Here is a 19,261-nt window from a genome sequence, read left to right on the forward strand (position 1 = left end):
ACTGTAATAAACCTACTTAATTTTACAATCCTGTTGCTATTGACGTTTTGATCAAAGTTTCATTGTTTTTCTGCAGTTAAGTTAATGATGCAATCTGGGTTATATCGCTTATATCATAGTATCTTTAAAAGGTTCTTTTCGTAACAATAACTCCTTTGAAAACAAAGTAGAACAACAGTTTTGTAATATTTCTAAGTCGAATATAAATTAATGAAAATCCTTTTTCGAGTATAGGTATGACGGCAGATATTCCATATCGATGCAGATAGTGATCAAGATAAGTAGGTAGGTAGGTATTATTAATTGGATTTCCTAATAACAACTAACTAGGAGCTGATGAAAGATCAATGCGAAGGCAAACATTTTATTTTATCGATATTTATTCGATAATCGATAATGGTCATGTAAACTAGAGTATGTACTACATACCCTAGTTTCTATGTACTACCTACATTCTCATACATTTAGGTACAATATCTAGGATGTGACGAATTTGAGAGAAATAAATCAGTTGAACTACTGGGAACAAGCGATAAATCCCACCAAAAATATAAATGTGAAAAAGGACCAAGTTCGATAGAGGAAATGAGAGTTTGTAAGCTTCGCCGATAAAAGCATTGATATCTAGATTGGTGCCAAGTTCTATAGATCTTTATATCATTCCTACAAGAATGTTCAAGGAACTTTGATTGTTTTAAAATATTATTTTATGTTATTGAGCACATATAACTTGGCAAGTTTTAATAGTTTTATTTCTACCTGCTTTTTTTTATTCATTTTGCCCCATTGAAGACTTCGTTTTCAATACAGAGTGGAATAGTGGTATTGTCAAACCGGCCGGCTCCGAGCTAAAAGTCATAAAAGTTAACTAATTAGATAATATATTCCAAAAGATTATAAGCAGCTACGTACACATTCAAAACGCTAACTTAACTGTTTACGTTAAGGTTCAAAGTCGAATGCCGTCATTAATAATTACAACAGATTTACTAAATAATTTACAAGTGTAAATTAAAAATTTATAACACCCCCGACAATTGAAGGTTACAGTAACTAGAAATGAGCTCATAGCTTTCAAACGGCTGAACCGATTTTCTTGGAACTCGTAGCTAACACTCTCGATTAAGCCACCTTTCAAACAAAAAAAAATAAATTAAAATCGGTTCATTAGTTTAGGAGCTACGATGCCACAGACAGATACACATAACACACCTCATTTTGGGTCGGGGGTTAATCACTTGTGAGCGTATCGAAATTATCTGAAGGAAGATTTTTTCAATCAGGTTTATAATAAGGCTTGAAACATTACCGACACGGTTGGTCGTCGCTGCCTGCGGTAGGTTACGCCTCGTCAAAGGTTAATAAGGTGGTAAAGTAAACTTTAATACAAAAAGCCATAAAAAATTACTGCACGTTCAATAAAAAGTGTGATCAAAAATGTTTTTATTTTATATGGTTTAGAACCGCCCACAGAATTATTACACACGCAAATTATAACAATAGCCGTACAATAAAATATAATACCTAACATATAAAGAATATAAAAACCTAAGCTTATAAATTTTAAAAGAATCATAATGAAATGTTAAGTTAATATATTGTAGCAGTCACAACGACGAATGAAAATATTATTGCTGTACATTTGGATAATATGGTGAAATTAGAAATAAATTGTTTTTTATCGATAGCTATTTTACGCTCTAGGTATAATACCGTGTTACTATGCTAAAATACATTTATATTTTATGCATCTTTTAAGAAAATATTCGGTGTTTGTTTGTCTGTATACATAGCGCAAAAACCACTAATTTATTCAGACAAAATCTTCTAAGTTTGAAAGCATTTTGTTCAAGATCTGCCACTTAATATCGGACGCAGATACACGCGGGTGAAGCCGAAAGATAAACTATTAAAAATTTTCTTTTCTTTCTTAGTTTCTGTGGTTTTTTCTTTTTCAATATTTTTTCTAGTAAATAGGTTATTTTTCTAAATATTTTGTGATTAATTTAAACAAGTAGAAAAATTATAAGTTCGTACGCTTGGCTGGCCGACTGGTTGTGTCTACCGATTTGGATTTCTCTCACACTTAGAGTCTGTTTATCAGTGAGTAGGTAGGTACAACGCTTTAGATACATTCAACTAACTTACAAGTTAAGATTTTCCATAAATGAAACTTTTTAGGCATTTTGTTCAAAATTCGCTAAATGACTTCTCAAACTCCATTAGTCAGTTTAAATTTTGAATAGAAACTTTTCCAACTTTATTTGAGGAGCTGGTGAATAAAATGGTGTACCTACTTCTAATCAAAATACTTTTTTATTAATTCCAACGCTTTTGGCCCAATTAATGCAAATCTTAACTATTTTGCAAGCAAAACGATTTTAAACTGTGCTGTAATTGACTCCAAATTCGTGATGTCGGTCACTGAATACAAACTTGAACTATGTTCTAAGCAAAACGGCCTAAAACTATGCTAAAACCGAGTCCAAAGTTCGTCGTGATTTCGATCAAAACTTTCATTACGTTTTTTGCTCCTCGTGTGAAATTTTATTCCATTAAATTAAACCGTTTTGTCCGCTAGCTCTTCATTTATTATAAAACAAAATGACCCAAAATATTTTAAGCGTAATCATAGCTACTTATTGTCTTTTTCCCAAATCAAGTCTCCATAAGAGACCAGTCCACTGTCCAGCAGTGGACGACTATCAGTTGACGATGACAACGTTGGCTTAGTCAATAAAGTATCTATTCTAAGGTCTAGTAGGAGGCTTCAGGCGTTACCACCCTACCGACAAAATCGAGCATAAGGGATTTAGCGTACCATATTGTATTATGAAAGGGCTTTACTTGAACATTCTAAAACAGATTTTTATTTATTTTTATGTATAATAGTTTTTGAGTTATCGTGCAAAATGTTGGAATAAATACTCAACTACGGAACCCTCAGTGCGCGAGTCTGACTCGCACTTGGCTGGTTTTTTATTTTTTTGGAATTGTAGTGCCAACCCAGCACAATGCACTTCGTCAATGTCGTGTAGCTTGTTTTGGAAAGCTGTTACAGCATGGTTACAGCTTTGCCAACAGTTGGCAACACAAGTTGACGATGAACACTTGACAAAATAAAAATGTCAATTTTCTCTAATTATGATCAGTGCGATAAGGATCTTTTGGCGCGTGGCCAAAATCGGAACTAACACCGCCATCTTGTTAAGGGGCAAGCGACGGGTCTGCCTGCGAAATTCAAATTATACTTGGTTTTTCGCAATTTGTAAACTAATATGACAACGTAGGCTTATGGCACTTTAATTGCGGCAATGGCAGTATCATCCTCACAGGTTGATATAAAAATCTTTACTTGAAAGGGTCCAGTTTAAGAAGTTAGTTCCTTCTAGTATCGACTATAACTCACAAACTAGTCGATACTAGAACTAACTTCTTAAACTGGACCCTTTACGTTGTCGTATTAGTTTACAAATTGCGAAAAACCAAATTAAATTTGAATTTCGCGGGCAATATCCCCTTGTACATGGTGTTGCTAAGTAAAAAATCATAAATTCACTATGTTATTTTTTAAATGATTCCATTCCATACCTATGCATCAAAATTACGATATTCTGTTAATAGTAGACACAGCACAGCGTAAATGTGTCTGCATCTTATAACAGCTATATTTAGCACTGCGTAAATATAATATTTGAGCAGGTGAATAATTATGATAGGTTGCAAGTCCATGGCCTATCAGTTTTTATTATTCTTTTTCGCTATGTAACATAACATTGAGGAAATTTTATTTGCTGGCAATCTTTGTTCTACAACAACGCCCTCTTGTCAATGTCATTCAAGTGCCAAAAGATCTTTGTCGCAGAACTGTATGTCGATTGATAAATACCTATATTTGAAGATTGCAGACATTAAATTTTATTTTATTTGTGATTAATATGAATAAATGCAGTTATTGAATTAAAATGGCGAAATATCAAGGAAAAGTCTATCTAGGATACGAGGAGGAAATAATTGTTGAAAAGCATCAAACTCAGCTGAATTACACGATCAATAAAATTGGCGGATTCCCTGTAAGTAATAAAACTTAAAACTAACCTACTAGCTACTTTAAAAGAATGTCTTAATCCACATTTGTTTGTATATTTGCTATTAGTTTCTATATGTATTTTGACGCAGTTTTCACCAATTTTTCAAGGAAGGTTTTTGTTTTATATTACATGTGAACTGAGGGAATTGAGAGTAAACTTGCATTTGCCGACCCAATTTTGCACTGTAATATCTCCTGCATAGTTTATTAATCTCTTTTGACATTGGTTGTGGCTGAAATTCAGTTTAGATAGGTAACATTATTTATCAATTTTATTATGATGCCTGTGACTTTCAATGTGTGGGATTAGCTTTTTTAAAAATCCAGTGACAACTCTTTGATTTTCTGGGACAAAAGTAGCCTTTATCAGTCTCTGGAATGTAAGTTAACTCTGTACCAAATTTTCTCAAAATCGGTTGAACAGATGGCTCATGAAATGCTAGCAGACAGACACTTTTGCATTTAAAAGTTTAAGAATATTATTAGATAGAGATGAAAGATTAATTTGTTCATATTATGAATTTGTACTTTCAGGATTGGCCCCCTATAAAGGATATTAAATTTTCAACTAAATGTCCTGTATGCAGTCTGCACAGGCTATTAATAGTGCAGTGCTACGCTCCACTGGAAGGCTCTGTATATCATCGCACTCTCTATGTGTTTGCATGCATTAACCCAAGCTGCTGGACTCAGTCGGAAAGGTAAGAAACTTATATTTTGTGATAGAGTAATAGTAGGTAGTTGTTTTATAGTAATGTTGGTTACCTTTGCTTTTTTGATTAATTGATATAAAAATTGTTGTTATCATCAAATATCTTGCTACCAATTTATTGTATTAAAATTCAATTTTATTATTCTTCAAATGAATAGTGAACCAACTGATAGATGGGTCACTTGATGTTAAGTGATTTCTGTTGCCCATAAATATTTTACTATACTTAATAGTTTTTTTTTTTATAATTCTGTTTTTTCTAGGATCTTTGAATCACTATGGAACTATGCCAGATCCATAATACCCTAAATAAATTTAAAATTATTTCAAGAATAAATAGAAACTTAAGAATATGTTATCATACTAAGTTAAGATAGACCAAACTTTAGTTACTGTATATGACGTGGTGCTATAATATTTAATAATTTCTTGGTTTGTTTGTTTTACATTATTCCAGAATAGTTACCAAGATGCTTGACATAATAATATTAAACTATTCAGTCTTATAATAGATTGTGTTTATTTTAGACATTAATTCTTCAATTCTTGTTTTTTTTTTTTGTTAAGTTGGACATGTGTAAGAAGTCAAATACAAGATGAGCCTACCAAAACAAGTGCAGTTGTTCGTATACCCAGTGCAGACACCAACTTGAGCTGGTGCAAGGGCTCCGATGACTGGGATGAAAATGACAATGGGGACACTACTAATGGAAATGTTTTGTTTGTTGACAATAGCCCTCTTAATGGAGTGCAAAGGTAAATTATTATTTTTTTACTTTATTTTAAGTTGTTTTAGTTTACAGATAGTAGGTGCCATTAAATAATAATAATAATAATAAGCCTTTTATTTTCTCTCTTCATTTCACATTTGTTATTTTACAATATAATTATATACTAGTCATTATGAACAACATCATATTAAACAATTATAACTTATCTTACAGTACTTTATATTTTTAGATAAACAAAAAAAAAAATTACAAAAACTAAATTACATTTTTAAAATAATATAAAGTAGTGTACCTAAAGTTATTATTGATATTGTTTAAATTGTTTAAAATTACATTTTAATTCAATTTATTTTTACTAAGTCTTATTAATTATTCCTATTCAGTAATTACTGTTTATAATATGTACATTAAAATTGATTACTAATCTTACAATAATTTACATTCTTTTTATAAACAAAAATTTATCTATGTCAAATTACATTACAACAATTCAATTCATCTATGTCAAATTACATTAAACATACAATAGAGTAGTACAATAGAGAGTATAATTATTATTTATTATTGAATGTATTTCAAATGATTTTCAATTTAATTTCTTTTACTATTATTCTTATTCTGTAATTTATCGCTCTATTATTCTATCTCTTTCTACTTAATTTTTTTTTTTTTTTTTTAATTATGTTTACGTGTTTATTAGTATACATATATTATATCTGTTAGTGTGAAGATGAGAAACCCTCTTGGGTGTAGGCCTCCTCCAAAACTGACCAGTTTTTCCTGTTTTTTGCCAACTCCTTCCAGTCTCTGCCCGCAACGGATATGATATCATCTTCCCATCTAGAGTTAGGTCTTCCACGTCTTCTTTTGCCTTGAGGTCCGATCCACGTAGTGACTTTTTCAGTCCATCTCTCGTCCTGCAGTCTCGCAATATGGCCGGCCCATTTCCACTTTAATGAGAGAGCATGTTTTAGGAAATCTATCATATTTGTTTCTTCTCTTATATCTGATGCCTTAAATTTTTGAATTTTTTTAATATTTAAGAGACTGCGCTCCATAGCTCGTTGACATACTTTTATTTTGTTTTTTATATTTTTGGTAAAAACCCAGGTTTGAGCGCCGTAGGTAAGGCACGGGAGCACGCAAGAGTCCATGGCAATTTTTTTGAGAGTTACTGGCAATCGATTTTTAAAAATTTCTTTCATCGACCAGTACTTATTCCAGGCCATTGTTATTCTTCTTTCCACCTCTTCGGTATTACAATGTGGCTTAAAAGATATTTGCTTTCCTAGGTAGATGTATTTTTCCACATACTCTAGGATGTTTTCGCCCACATAAATGGGGAATTGGTTTGCGTTTGTCATAACTTTTGTTTTCCCTTCGTTCATTTCCAAGCCGAATCTTAGGCTGGCTTCATGTAGAGTCTTTACCATGTATTGCATGTCCCTACTATTTTCGGCGAAAATCACTAGATCATCTGCAAATCTTAAGTGTGTTAGAGAGGAACCTTTGATTTTTATGCCCAAATTTTCCCAATGTAGAGTTTTGAAAATTGATTCTAATACTGCTATAAATATTTTTGGAGAAAGAGGATCTCCTTGTTTGATTAAATAATGTTACTAAATAATGTTACCTAAATGTACTTTTATATGGAAATATCAAAATTTTAAGGCATTCAGATGAGGAAGACGAAAGCAATTCATATGACTTGGAGACAGTTGAGCAAGCCTTAGGGAACTTACAAGTTGATGCACATAATGCAAACATGTCGCCTGTACAAGGTTAGTGAAATTCATAAATTGCACGAATGTGGTAAGAGTGAAGCCACACGATGCGTTTCCGATGCATTGCGGCGCCGCACTGCTGTGAATTGATATACTGGGCTCCACACGGGCACTGCGTTGCCGCTCCGGCAAAAAGTATGGCGTTGCAACGCGTTCTCCCTACCCGCGTCGGCTCTCTGACCACAAGTCCGTTGCGCGTACAGCAGTTTCTATGTGGGATGACGCAGCAACATCGCACCGTCAACGCGACGCATCGTATGTCTTCACTCTAAGCCTGATTAGCCCCCCGATTGTGTAAGAAAAACGATTTCATCATAATCACTAGCAAATTCTGCCTTTTGATTAGCTGTGAACAGCAAATTCACCCAATCAAGGCGTAGAGTTTCCTGTCGATTACGATGAATACGTATTTCTTACATAATCAGGGGCATCTCAATAATCATGATGGACAACTATCTTCATATTTTTGATTGAAATCAAAACAGTGAAAATATATTGGTGAATGTAGCACAATGAAGAGATAATATGTTTAGTAAATTATCTAAAGTCAAGTTTAGAGTACACAATGCTATTACTAATAATGCTAGGTACGACACGTTTACCAGTACCTGTACTATGTCAGCTGTTATACGTATATTCGAATACGAATATGGGACCCCGACATAATTATCGTATTTTCGACCTACGTGCCCTGCCCATTGCCACTAAAGTGTGAACGTTGAAAGGTGCGGTGGGTGCAGTCGGCGCCCCCGTGCCGGTCGCGGAGCTCGAGGGCGGCGACGAGCCGGGGCTGGTGCTGGTGGAGACTCCCAGCGCTCCACTGGACAACATGGAGATACTGTTTCACCAAGTCAGTATAAGCCTGGGCCGCTAGCTGGACAGTATGTTGTATAGAAACAGGCTTTGCGAAAGTCCATGATATGCAATTATGCATTGGATCTTCACACAAACACATTCAGGTACATCGAAACGTGCGTCGAGTGTGTTTTGGGGGATTTGTGTGGTGGTGTGTATTGCTTGCTTAGTGGCTGGCTTTTCCTGCATGTTTGTAAGTAAAGCCAAGGAAAAACCAGATAAAGCGAGCGTAGTTACAAAACCCGCCATTTTGAAATTTGAGTTCCTCATTTGTAGTTTTTAGGGTTCCGTACCTCAAAAGAAAAAACGGAACTCTTATAGGATCACTTAGTTGTCTGTCTGTCAGTCTATCCGTCCGTCCGTTTATACTACTATAAAGTTTTTTTACAATTTTTGTAAACAATCACTGTTTTTGTATAGCAACAATACATACTACTTACTTACATATAGAACACCTATAGACCTTTATGTATCGCAGTGTGATAAATACCTATAATGTCAATTTAAACAGATGATCGAACTGCCGCCAGACATACGAACCTGCCTCTTATCCGGGCCGCTACAGTTTATCCCTAAGTACATCTACGTCGAAGAAGAGTGGAACAAGACATACAACGACAGCGATAAAGTGACTGAATTACTTAATAAATACAAAAGGGATAATGGTTAGTAAGTTTTTCGAAAATATGTTAATGAGGCTGATTGTGTTACTTATAAATATCTATGCAATCTCTAAACTATACTAAAATCGCAGGTCTAAATCTATTGCTATTGCCTACCCTTTCATAATGCTTTCTGAGGTGAAAGATGGCACTTTTAGACCTTAGGTGCAATGTTTTATGTTTTTTTTTTACTAAGATACAAGTTAGCCCTTGACTACAATCTCGCCCGGTGGTAAGTGATGCAGTCTAAGTTTGAAGCGAGCTAACCTGGAAGAGGTATGGCAGTTTTTTACGGTTCCGTACTTCAAAAGGAAAAACGGAACCCTTATAGGATAACTTTGTTGTCTGTCCGTCCGTCCGTCACAGTCAAGTTTAAAAGTTTAAGTGTATCTGGCAGGGAGTTGCCACGAAACTAAGTATCTGGTAATGCACGACGTGATTTCTAATACTGTTCCGAAGAAAGTATAAAAAAAATTAGACCTTTTATTTTGACGTAAGATGATTTACCTACCTATTTTCTCCCAAAGCCACCATGTTCCAAACTTCCTCCACCATATTCTCTCTGACACTACATAGCAGTTACGACTTACGTTACGTGAAATGTTTGCACATTGAATAATTTTTAGGGAGTACCTAATATAATAGCAAGCAAAATGGTTGAACTATGGAACTATTTATTTTTAAACCCTGGTTCAGTATTCAAAATCCTAAAATAGTTAAAATGATTGTAGAAATAGAAGTAGGCAGTGTGGCGGAGCGAGGGTCGGGAGGCGTGGGGTGTGACGACGAGGCGTACGAGGAGGCCGCGCCGCTGCATGGCGACCGCCTGTTCCACGCCTTCCTCACGAGGCTGCACCAGAGCCCTGGCCAGATACTGCGGTGAGCAAATCCTTAGTAGTATCGGTATCTTGGGATAGATACACAAGTGTCTAGTTTTATTCTAAATGTAATTTCAAAATCTACCTTAAATTATGAATTGTTATACCTTAGTTAGGTCACAACCCCCGCCTGTCATTCATTCTCCTTTATACTAATTAAAAATGTGTATAACAGATATTCGCGAGACGAGCCGCCACTGCTCGGAGCACCGTTACCGACATCCGAGAACACAACAGAATCTCCGTACAGCCCCACAGTCTGTTTGCGCTGCGGCTCGCGACTCGCCTGCGAGCTGCAACTAGTTCCCGCCTTCGCGGACACGCTGCGTATACCAAACAACAACATGCCCCTCACACATCTGCACTTCCTATCTGTTCTCATATTCACCTGCACACAGAGTTGCTGGCAACCAAACGACAGGTTGGTTGAAGAAACTGTCATTTTTCAACCGGAAGTCATTTAAATGTTAACTTTTCCGCAACTAACTCTCCAGTAGCCAAATTTTAATGGAATTGTCAGTCAGTCACGTCTAGCATTTATTGTTTTAATTACACCTTAAGAATAGTTCGTATTTAAAAAATAAATTATTAACAGAATTAGAATTGAAATAATTACTATTATTATAGACTACTTGAAATAAAACCTTACAAATACAGTAGAGCCATTTTATTAGGATAATTTTGTCATTTCATATAAGCACTAACTTTGAATGGCCAACCAAGTAATTTGAAAATTTTATTTTAAACAATTACTGATTTTCTGTAAAAATGAAAAATTTCAAACTTTGTATTCACTAGTGCATTATTAGCTTATAATATATTTTGAAAAGACTCAACTGCATTTTAAAACACAATTTTGTCTGCGGATTTTTCCTTGCATTTGTAGTAACAGTTGACAGTAACTTATTAAAATGACTCTACTGTGTTAGTTTTTTTTAGATTAAAGCATATTTATTAAATAATAGAAGTTATATAATAACAACAACGATGGAACTTTCAATCACTTATTAGTTTTAATTCAAGGCAATATACTTTCTTGCATTTAATTTGTAAATATGTACATTGCAATTATTATTTTATACCAGTTTATTACTTTAACAGTAAATTATGTATTTTAAGAGACATGAAGAATTAAAACGTCCTTATATTTAATTTTATGCCGTAGGTAAGTCTAGTTGTAGGTGTAGGCATTGTTTTTATCAATTAATTGGCTTTAGAAGTAGAACGATACATAATACATAGTTATGTTTTTGTAATTTAATTTTCATCAATTAATTATTCCAAAATGCAATCATCGATTTGTTCTCTCAATATGATTGTAAAGTACCTACTACTGCCGATGTCATCTTATGAAGAGGCTACTCCATACTGACGTTTAAGATCAAGGGGTCGATTACGGTAAAATGACAGCTACAATGCCATAATCGCAATCACCTCAGATTGGTTGACAGTGCATTGTTGCAACAAGGATACCATAAATTAAGCCAATCACAACAACCAACCAATAAAAGGTGATTGCGATTGTGACATTGTAGCTGTCATTTTACCGTAATCGAGCCATTGTTCATAAAGGTCAGTATAGAACGTGGCAACGACTTGCGAAATATCGACAGTTAGCTACAGATGATATTGGCAGTACTATATAGGTTTAGTCATTTATAACTATATTTTTATACATAATATTATGTACATAGATGGCTACATATGTAACTGCAACTGCAAGCATGCTTGAAATCTGAAACTGCTGATCGCAGGAACAAACAAGTTTCACAAAGTAGCCCATGTAGGTTTCTCAAGCTTGCAGTGCCGTACTGCCGTCCTTTTGCTAAAAAACGGTTAACCCCAAAAAAGTAGTTTGCGAGTTATAGGAAAAAACGTTCGAATTTAGAAAAACTGATGCTTCTAAAAAAGTTTGCTACTTAAGACCCAATTGAAAACTAACTAAAAAAACCTACCTACCCTACGTAACAGTATTTTTTAGAAACATCCGTTTTTGAAAAATAAACTTTTAAGTGATAACCCAAAAACTACTTTTTGGAGTTAGACAATTTTTAGAAAAAGAATTTTAAGAGAAAAGTGTGTATAGTGCGTTTCATCGGATAGTACCTATGGCGTTATGTTGGCTCCCCTGTCTGTTGGGTGGTCATTGGCACCATATTGGCATGAAAAGACGCAGATTTTGTTTATTTTCACTTGATTTTCATTTCATTCATTCAGGAAAATCAAATGCAAATAAACAAAATCTGCGTCTTCTAATGCAAATATGGTGCCAATGACTTGGACAGACAGGGGAGCCAACATAACGCCATAGGCACTATTCGATGAAACGCACTATAGTCAGCTTTTTTTTTTTTTTTTTTTTTTTCTCGTCTGGCTTTACATAGATTAGCCAATGTCAGGTTTGTAGTTATAATTACAAGTTAGGGAAACAATCCCTTTCCAAATTGTATTAAAAAATTCATAGTCAGCTTTTGATATTGACTGTGATGTATTTTTTTTTAATTTAAACTTCATTTCATTGTTATATTAATTTTAAACCATAATATTACGTATATAATAAACTCAAGAAATTAATATTTCTATAGATAAGTATAAGTTGCATCTATTCATTATTATAAGGAAAATAAATTCTAAGATGTAAGAAAAATAACTTTTTCGTCTGTAAGCTCTGTCGAATGTTGTTAATTTAATGTATAGAAACTTTCAAATTATAACCCTATAACAAATGACAATCTATGCAGGAAGCTTGACGCAGAATGAGCTATGGCAGGATCTTATTAATTTATTTCGTGATTTTACTGTTATTTCGCGCCAAAAAAATACTATACTATACTTAAGTACTGAAGTAGATCTCTAGGAATGATATTGAAAAAGTTAACAGAGATTTAAGATATGAATGGATTAAGAAATCCGCAAAATATACGTAGGGACAGCTTTACGTACAGAAACTGTTCCGTTTGGACCTTTATTGTCACGAAATAGCTGTCAACTATAAATACTGTTGTTTCAAAATAATAGGCCCAGAAACGTTGCCAGAAGTCATGTTCGTAGTTACCTTCGTATCTACGGTCTCATTTTCGTTTCTTTTTCAAAGAGAATTAGGACCTTTTTTGCCATTTGTAATTCTGTTACTCTTTAAAAAAAAAAATCGACACACGAAGCCGAAACCCTCGTAGCTTTTGTCTTTTTAGGTAATTAATTATCACCACCAAAATTATTTTACAAATTCAACAATTGACAATCAAATAGTGTTTATGTACAAATGGTAGGTATCTACAATATTTTGAATAAATGATCTGAGTTTGGATAAGAAACGTCAAAAAGGACTTATTATTTAGTGACAACTAGTAGGTATAATATAAGACGATATTTAGTGCTCCAAACAACAAACCTATTATATTACTTAATGTTTAAAATTGAAATGCCTTAAATAACGTAGCCGTTCCAGTATTTCCAAAAGCTTACGAGTTAATGTACCTACCTGCATAAAAGTTACTTATCTAATAAAAAAGTTAAATTAAAATGTAACTGTCAGTGGAGTTTTATTGACTTAATATTTTTTCCCAAGACAGGATTTGTGTATGTAAGGGGGATGGGATGGAGGCTCCTTCGTATGCAATCTGCATGCCAAATAGCCTTTGAGCTGTGCATTGATAGATCAGTCGCTATTCAGTTTTCCTTTTATATATTATTTAGTTAATTTAATGGCTTATTAACACTAATTATTATTAGGTACCAATTTTTATTCTATTGTCTATTCAGCAGCAGGCTGCTGATGGATCATGGATGGGACTGGCTGGGGAGCCAAAGACTTTTAATCTTTGGGGGGTGCCCCTTGAGATTATACCATAGCCATCACAGATCACGAACTATTTCCAAGTAGCCGTGTTAGAATGGTCAGGATATGTTTAGATCTAAATAGATTATAAACACTTTTACAGACACACTACAGTACACATGGGTAACATTCATTCGAAAATAAAGATATCCTTTAGTTTGGCTCGTCTTGGCGGTGGCACTGCCGTAGCACCCTGATATATTATTATCGAAGGATTTTAGGATGATTTTTACAAAATTTACGTAAAATAGGTATTGAATTAATAAAGGAAACAAACCCAAAATATGTAAAATGGAACAAAAAAATGGTACCTAAGTATGTAAAATTAATAAGTATATTTACATACTTTTAAGAAAAGAAAAAGTAAAACACCATTGCAGTGAAAACCCTTCACGTGCTTTAAAATGATAGTGTACAACACCTAATAATAGTTATTTGTTCATCAAGATAGCAAAATTCATTTTCAGACTGGGCACGCGCGACAAAAATTAACTTTGTATCTTGTTGAACAAATAACTATTAATGGTTTTATTTCTTTTGTTAAATGCTTAAACAAAAAAAACTTATCATATAAATTTTTAATATTTCCACTGAAACATGATTCTCACAATGTTTGACGCGTTAACAATGTTACCCGTGACGACTACATTCATATAACGTAGTGATTTAGTTCATGCTACAATCACAGATTATACCTACGCACGCACGAAACGGTCTGGCTTTTATTTTTTAGTGTTGCTATATGACAAAATATATGAACTTTTAGTAGAAAAATTTACAGAATAGAATGTTCTAGTCATTAGGGGGTACTTCAGTGATTTTTCTGTAATATTCATGACTTTTCATAATTTTTCTGAAAGGAGACCTTTGAGTTCTATACTATACACATGTAAGGTGTAATAAAAGTTACAAAAATTTCCTGGGTAACCATTTGAAAGATAAACATTGAGGAATAAATTTTGTATGGAGACAATTTTTTTTGTTCAGCATTCATCTTTTTTTTTACCGGGCCCAAGGTTTTGCATTTGCACATTTTTAGTTCCGGAACCATGCCTCTATGATCGATAGTTTTTGAAACCTGTTGAACTCCGGTACATTTTCTATATTCATGATGTTCCATAATAATTTTTCTGAAAGGAGGACCTTTAAGTTCTGTAATCCCAATATGTAAGGTGTGATAAGAAAGTTCCATATATAGGCAAAAGGAGCGAAAAAATGAAAAATAAAAATTGAAAAATTGAAAAATATAAAATAGAATTGCATTCAGGCCCAAAATGTTGAATTCCTTAAAATATGTTGAATTCGCAAAAGGTTGAATTTCAATTCCCAAAATGTACACAACATTTACACAATAAATGACATTTTGCACAATAAATCAAAAACTATTATGCATAAAAATAAACGGGAAGTACCCTATAGGTTTTCTTGACAGACACGACGGACGGATGGACAGACAGACAGACAGACAGATAACAAAAGTGATCCTATAAGGGTTCCATTTTTCCGTTTGAGGTACGGAACCCTAAAAACGGCCAAGTGCGAGTTCGATACTTCTTTATTGGTTCGTTACTTACTAATGTTTCTAATGTATAAATACATTGCTTTACCCATGAATATGCAATAAAAGGGGCGAAGTGAGGGTCGGGCATCACTGTTTTAGGGATCCGTACATAATAATAAACATCATATTTTGGGTATATGAATTATTTCTTTTACGAGCTAGACCATCGCAATAAACCATGAAAGAAACCCCCAAAAAATATTCGTTTGTTTTAGTCACAACCTACAAACTATTTTATAAATTGTTGTTTTCAGTATTTGTTGTTTAAATATACGTGTATGGTACCTACATAATGTAGTTAACTACCGAGATTTCATATTCCTAACTAGAATTCTAGTTTAGTTTTTGAGATAGTTTACAAAAATGGTCTAAATCTAACAACTTTGATGGCCCTATTTTCTTTTTTTTTTCAGATAAAAAATAAATAAAATATATACTTGTACTCTACTCAATCAGTTTTAAACAATGATATCCCATATGGTAGGATAAGAAAAAATAAATTTTTCTGGCTCCTTTTTCATCTACATAATATAGGAGACCCCCTGGAAGATAATTGATTTAATTGAATTCCTATTTCAATATTTGGGTTCGAGTCATTTTACACCAAATACCAAGATTTCAGATTTATAACTCATTTCGTCTACGAGCTAGAGACCGTGATAGAGAGTGATATGATCGATGGATGGACGGACGGACAGACAGCAGACAGACAGTAGAGTGACATTAATAGGGTTCCATTTATATTCTTTGGGTACGGAACCCTAAAAATAGATCGAATAGTCCTCCTATCTACTTGATGCAAATACTAATTACAATGCAATACGTCTTGTAATGTAATGCTATCAAAGTGGGATAGCGATAATAATAATTGTTATGTTACTCGAAGTCCTTAGAGCTCCTGTATTAAGTGTGCTCTAACCATAATAATATAGATTCATGGTTAGGCTTTTAGCTGTGATTATGGTAGAAATTAAAATTTTCAAATGTGTTAACCCTAGTTTCCATAAATGAATCGGCGAGTCGGCAAACCGAATGGTGCATAGAATTTCAATCATCGCTAATTGATTTGTGATTTCTTAGTTAAATTCACGTTTGATCAATTATTTCACGTTGTGAACATTCTTTGTTCTAAAATTTAGAAGTGTTAAAAAAATAAAAATGTCAGGTGAGACTCCAGTACCGCCTCCCGTTTTATGGGCACAGCGCAAAGAAGAAGTCTTTCTCACATTTAGCATTGAATCTAAAGATCCGTCAATTAAAATAGAAAAAGATTCAGTCTATTTCAAAGGTGTCAACGCGCTAGACAAAAAGGTTCACGAGGTTACAATTCCACTCTACGATGCCGTGGTTCCTTCAAAAAGTGCCTTCGTTAACAAGGGTCGCTGTATAGAAATGGTCCTCTCCAAAGAAAAGAAAGATGCTCCTTACTGGCCATCTCTAACGAAAGATAAAAAGAAGCCTCATTATCTTAAAGTAGATTTTAACAAGTGGAAAGATGAAGATGACGAGGAGGAGGATGGCGGCGGCGCCCCTTATGATATCGAGGAGATGCTGCGCAACATGGGCGGAGGCGCCGGGGACCGTGCCGAGAAGCCCTCCTTTGACGATGTGGAGAGTGATTCCGATGATGAAAACTTACCTGATCTGGAATGAAATCCCTTGTAGTGATAATGCTTATAATAAATTCAGTACATTATATTGTATAATATTAAGGTTTTTACAGTTATAATAAAATCATTGCAAAAAATCTTGTTTTTATTTGCCTACAAAATAAAATTAAAATATAGGAATTTAACATTTGCTTGTCCGAGCACAGTTGCACTGTGCACATGAGTCAGAACAGTACTCATTATCAGTTTCCTAATCTTTTAAAAAATAATGTATTTAATGTCATATGAATTCATTCCAGATATTGCTTAATATTCCCTCTTTTGAGTCAAGGCCATGCATTGTTCCAATATTTTTATTACTACTTGCACCTATTTTATTTAGTTACTGATAATGTTGATTAGTAGATGACTTTTTTTTCATAGGTTCCTATAATATGTTGGATATTTCCATATTGGCAATGAAGCTAGCTAGGTCTCTGAACGAAATAGCTATTAAAAGCTGTAACTTACGTATACCTAGCTAACCCCTTGGCTTGGGGGGGCCCTACCTATTCCCTAGACAAATTTAAATGCTTTACATTATTATAAAATACTTTCAAAACTTCCTGACATGTTCTGTATAACTGTAGAGACATTTAGGTGCTAAATATTTTTTACTGAAATTGAACCAGTTGCTATAATTGAGAAAGAATGACATGTATGTATCAAGTATGATTAAGTCATAACTTTTTACTAAGCTATCTTCAATGATGCTTAAATCCCTGTTACCCCTTGAGTTCTGTCCCCCAGCTTTAAATAAATTGAATTCATCAGATCTTCATTTTTTATGACCCACCTGCCCGGCTAGCATGGGCAGTAGATAAAAATTATATCCCCCGATTATATCCACTGATGTCATAGAAATCTTAACCAACTTAAACAATTCTGTTTCTTTACAAAGTTTGTACTATCTGCCCGGCTAGCATGGGCAGTAGATAAAAATTATATCCCTGATTATATCCACTGATTTCTATGACATCAGTGGATATAATCGGGGATATTATTTTTATCTACTGCCCATGCTAGCCGGGCAGATAGTACAAACTTTGTAAAGAAACAGAATTGTTTAAGTTGGTTATGATTTGACCAAGTTATAGAGTAACATCCTCAACAATTTCTTTTTTAAATTCTGTTATCGGAGTTTTAATCCAGAAAAACAATAGAATCCTTCGAAATACGGAATATTATAATTCTGTAATTTCCTCAAAATAATTATTCAAATTCAGCGCCATCTAGCGAACATTCTTTGCGCTAGATGGCGCTGCATTTGAATCATTTTTCCGCGCAGCAGCAGCAGGGTCTACGATTTGCCTCAGCCAAGATGGAGACGGGCCTCGAGGCGTAGACTCTTTGCCCAGATGTGGCGCTGGGAAGAAAACTTCCCCGATACAGACTGGTTGGCCAAAGGCCAAGCGGGGACCACAGGTCTCGAGACGTAGCCTCCTTACCCAGGGCGCGGGGTATTCTTACTACCCCGGTGTTGCTTTTCTAGTCGGAATTTCACCGGCTAGGGCACTCCATCCGTTTTGGCTTGGGGCTCCGTAGCTAGTAGTATGTAAGTCGTATTATATGTTCTCCTCGCTGCGGGCTATATGTCGCTGGGTTGTGTGAAAGAAGCGATGCCGGAGTAGAGCTGCGCGGCGAGCGCCATACCAGTTGTAGGCAACGGCGGATCCAGGGGGGGGGGTCATGGGGGTCATGACCCCCCCCCTGAACTGGTACCAGGACTTAGGTGGACCACTAATTGAACATAATGATTTTATTTATATGTTTTGTCACCATACAGATTTTATGTAACTACATACCTTCAATATTTAATTAATTTTTATATAATATAATAACTTTGTGTGATGGCAAACGTTTGGGAACGAACTTGTGTTTTAACTTAAATGTTATTAATGTTAACATGGCTGTAGCCAAAATAAATTGTTCTCAAAATGCATAATATACTAGTGAGTTCTCGAATTTACAAGTTTTTTGTAAATCTATCAATAAATTTGCGCTCGCTTCGCTCGCGCTTTTATATTGTGTTAGTTGATTACCGGAACTTCGTTCAAACCCCGTGGAAACTCAGTTTTTTTGGGATAAAATACCTAGGTATACAATGCAGGGTACAACTGAATAGTACCAAATTTTACCTAAAAATATAAGCCCTGAAAAGTACTTTCGCTAATATTATTTCGTTAATACAATTAATAAAAATTTCGCGCTCGCTTCGCTCGTGCTTTTATTCTATTAGTTGTTTTTGTAGTAGTTACCCGGAACTTCGTGCGCTTGAGATTACATTTTTGAATATCCCTAGAAAATCTTTATTTTTCATGAGGAAAGTAGAGTGAGGTGCTTTAAAACATAGGTAACATTTTTTATGGCTGAGCTCGTTCATCTCTCGCTTTTTTATCTGTACCAGGAAAAATTACGCTCGCTGCGCTCGCGCTCATATTTCTTGTTGCATTCTATCTTGTTCAAATCTTCAATCAATCTTGATCAAATTGAAAGGTAAA

At 34.4% G+C, this 19,261-nt stretch overlaps 3 protein-coding genes across 3 annotated transcripts in view; 2 read left to right on the top strand and 1 right to left on the bottom strand.

The window, feature by feature from the left end:
• LOC123868668 (programmed cell death protein 2-like) overlaps window positions 1–10,928 on the top strand; it is a 28,273-nt gene extending 17,345 nt beyond the window's left edge. The window contains exons 3-10 of the mRNA XM_045911216.1: window positions 3,782–4,073; window positions 4,625–4,791; window positions 5,370–5,558; window positions 7,205–7,314; window positions 8,043–8,167; window positions 8,684–8,837; window positions 9,566–9,713; window positions 9,888–10,928. Of these exons, the coding sequence (XP_045767172.1) occupies window positions 3,966–4,073; window positions 4,625–4,791; window positions 5,370–5,558; window positions 7,205–7,314; window positions 8,043–8,167; window positions 8,684–8,837; window positions 9,566–9,713; window positions 9,888–10,176 (1,290 nt within the window). The 5' untranslated portion in view covers window positions 3,782–3,965 and the 3' untranslated portion in view covers window positions 10,177–10,928. The remainder of the gene's footprint in view (window positions 1–3,781; window positions 4,074–4,624; window positions 4,792–5,369; window positions 5,559–7,204; window positions 7,315–8,042; window positions 8,168–8,683; window positions 8,838–9,565; window positions 9,714–9,887) is intronic.
• Window positions 1–14,220, bottom strand: part of LOC123868664 (retinoid-inducible serine carboxypeptidase-like) — a 30,013-nt gene extending 15,793 nt beyond the window's left edge. Inside the window, exons 1-2 of the mRNA XM_045911203.1 lie at window positions 14,209–14,220; window positions 724–729 (exon numbers count right to left, since the gene is read on the bottom strand). The gene's annotated coding sequence lies outside the window, so the exon portion shown is untranslated. The remainder of the gene's footprint in view (window positions 1–723; window positions 730–14,208) is intronic.
• Window positions 14,221–16,091: 1,871 nt separating this feature from the next.
• On the top strand, window positions 16,092–16,828 carry LOC123868676 (uncharacterized protein CG16817-like). The gene has a single exon (XM_045911229.1). It carries the CDS (start codon window positions 16,270–16,272, stop codon window positions 16,762–16,764), a length of 495 nt encoding a protein of 164 aa, XP_045767185.1. The 5' UTR covers window positions 16,092–16,269; the 3' UTR covers window positions 16,765–16,828.
• The last annotated feature ends 2,433 nt before the right edge of the window (window positions 16,829–19,261 follow it).

This window comes from Maniola jurtina, chromosome 10, assembly GCF_905333055.1.
Source record: "Maniola jurtina chromosome 10, ilManJurt1.1, whole genome shotgun sequence".
Taxonomy (NCBI): domain Eukaryota; kingdom Metazoa; phylum Arthropoda; class Insecta; order Lepidoptera; family Nymphalidae; genus Maniola; species Maniola jurtina.

Excerpts from the sequence above, each read along its gene's own strand:
- LOC123868676 (XM_045911229.1), top strand. The coding sequence starts at position 16,270 with ATGTCAGGTGAGACTCCAGTACCGCCTCCCGTTTTATGGGCACAGCGC.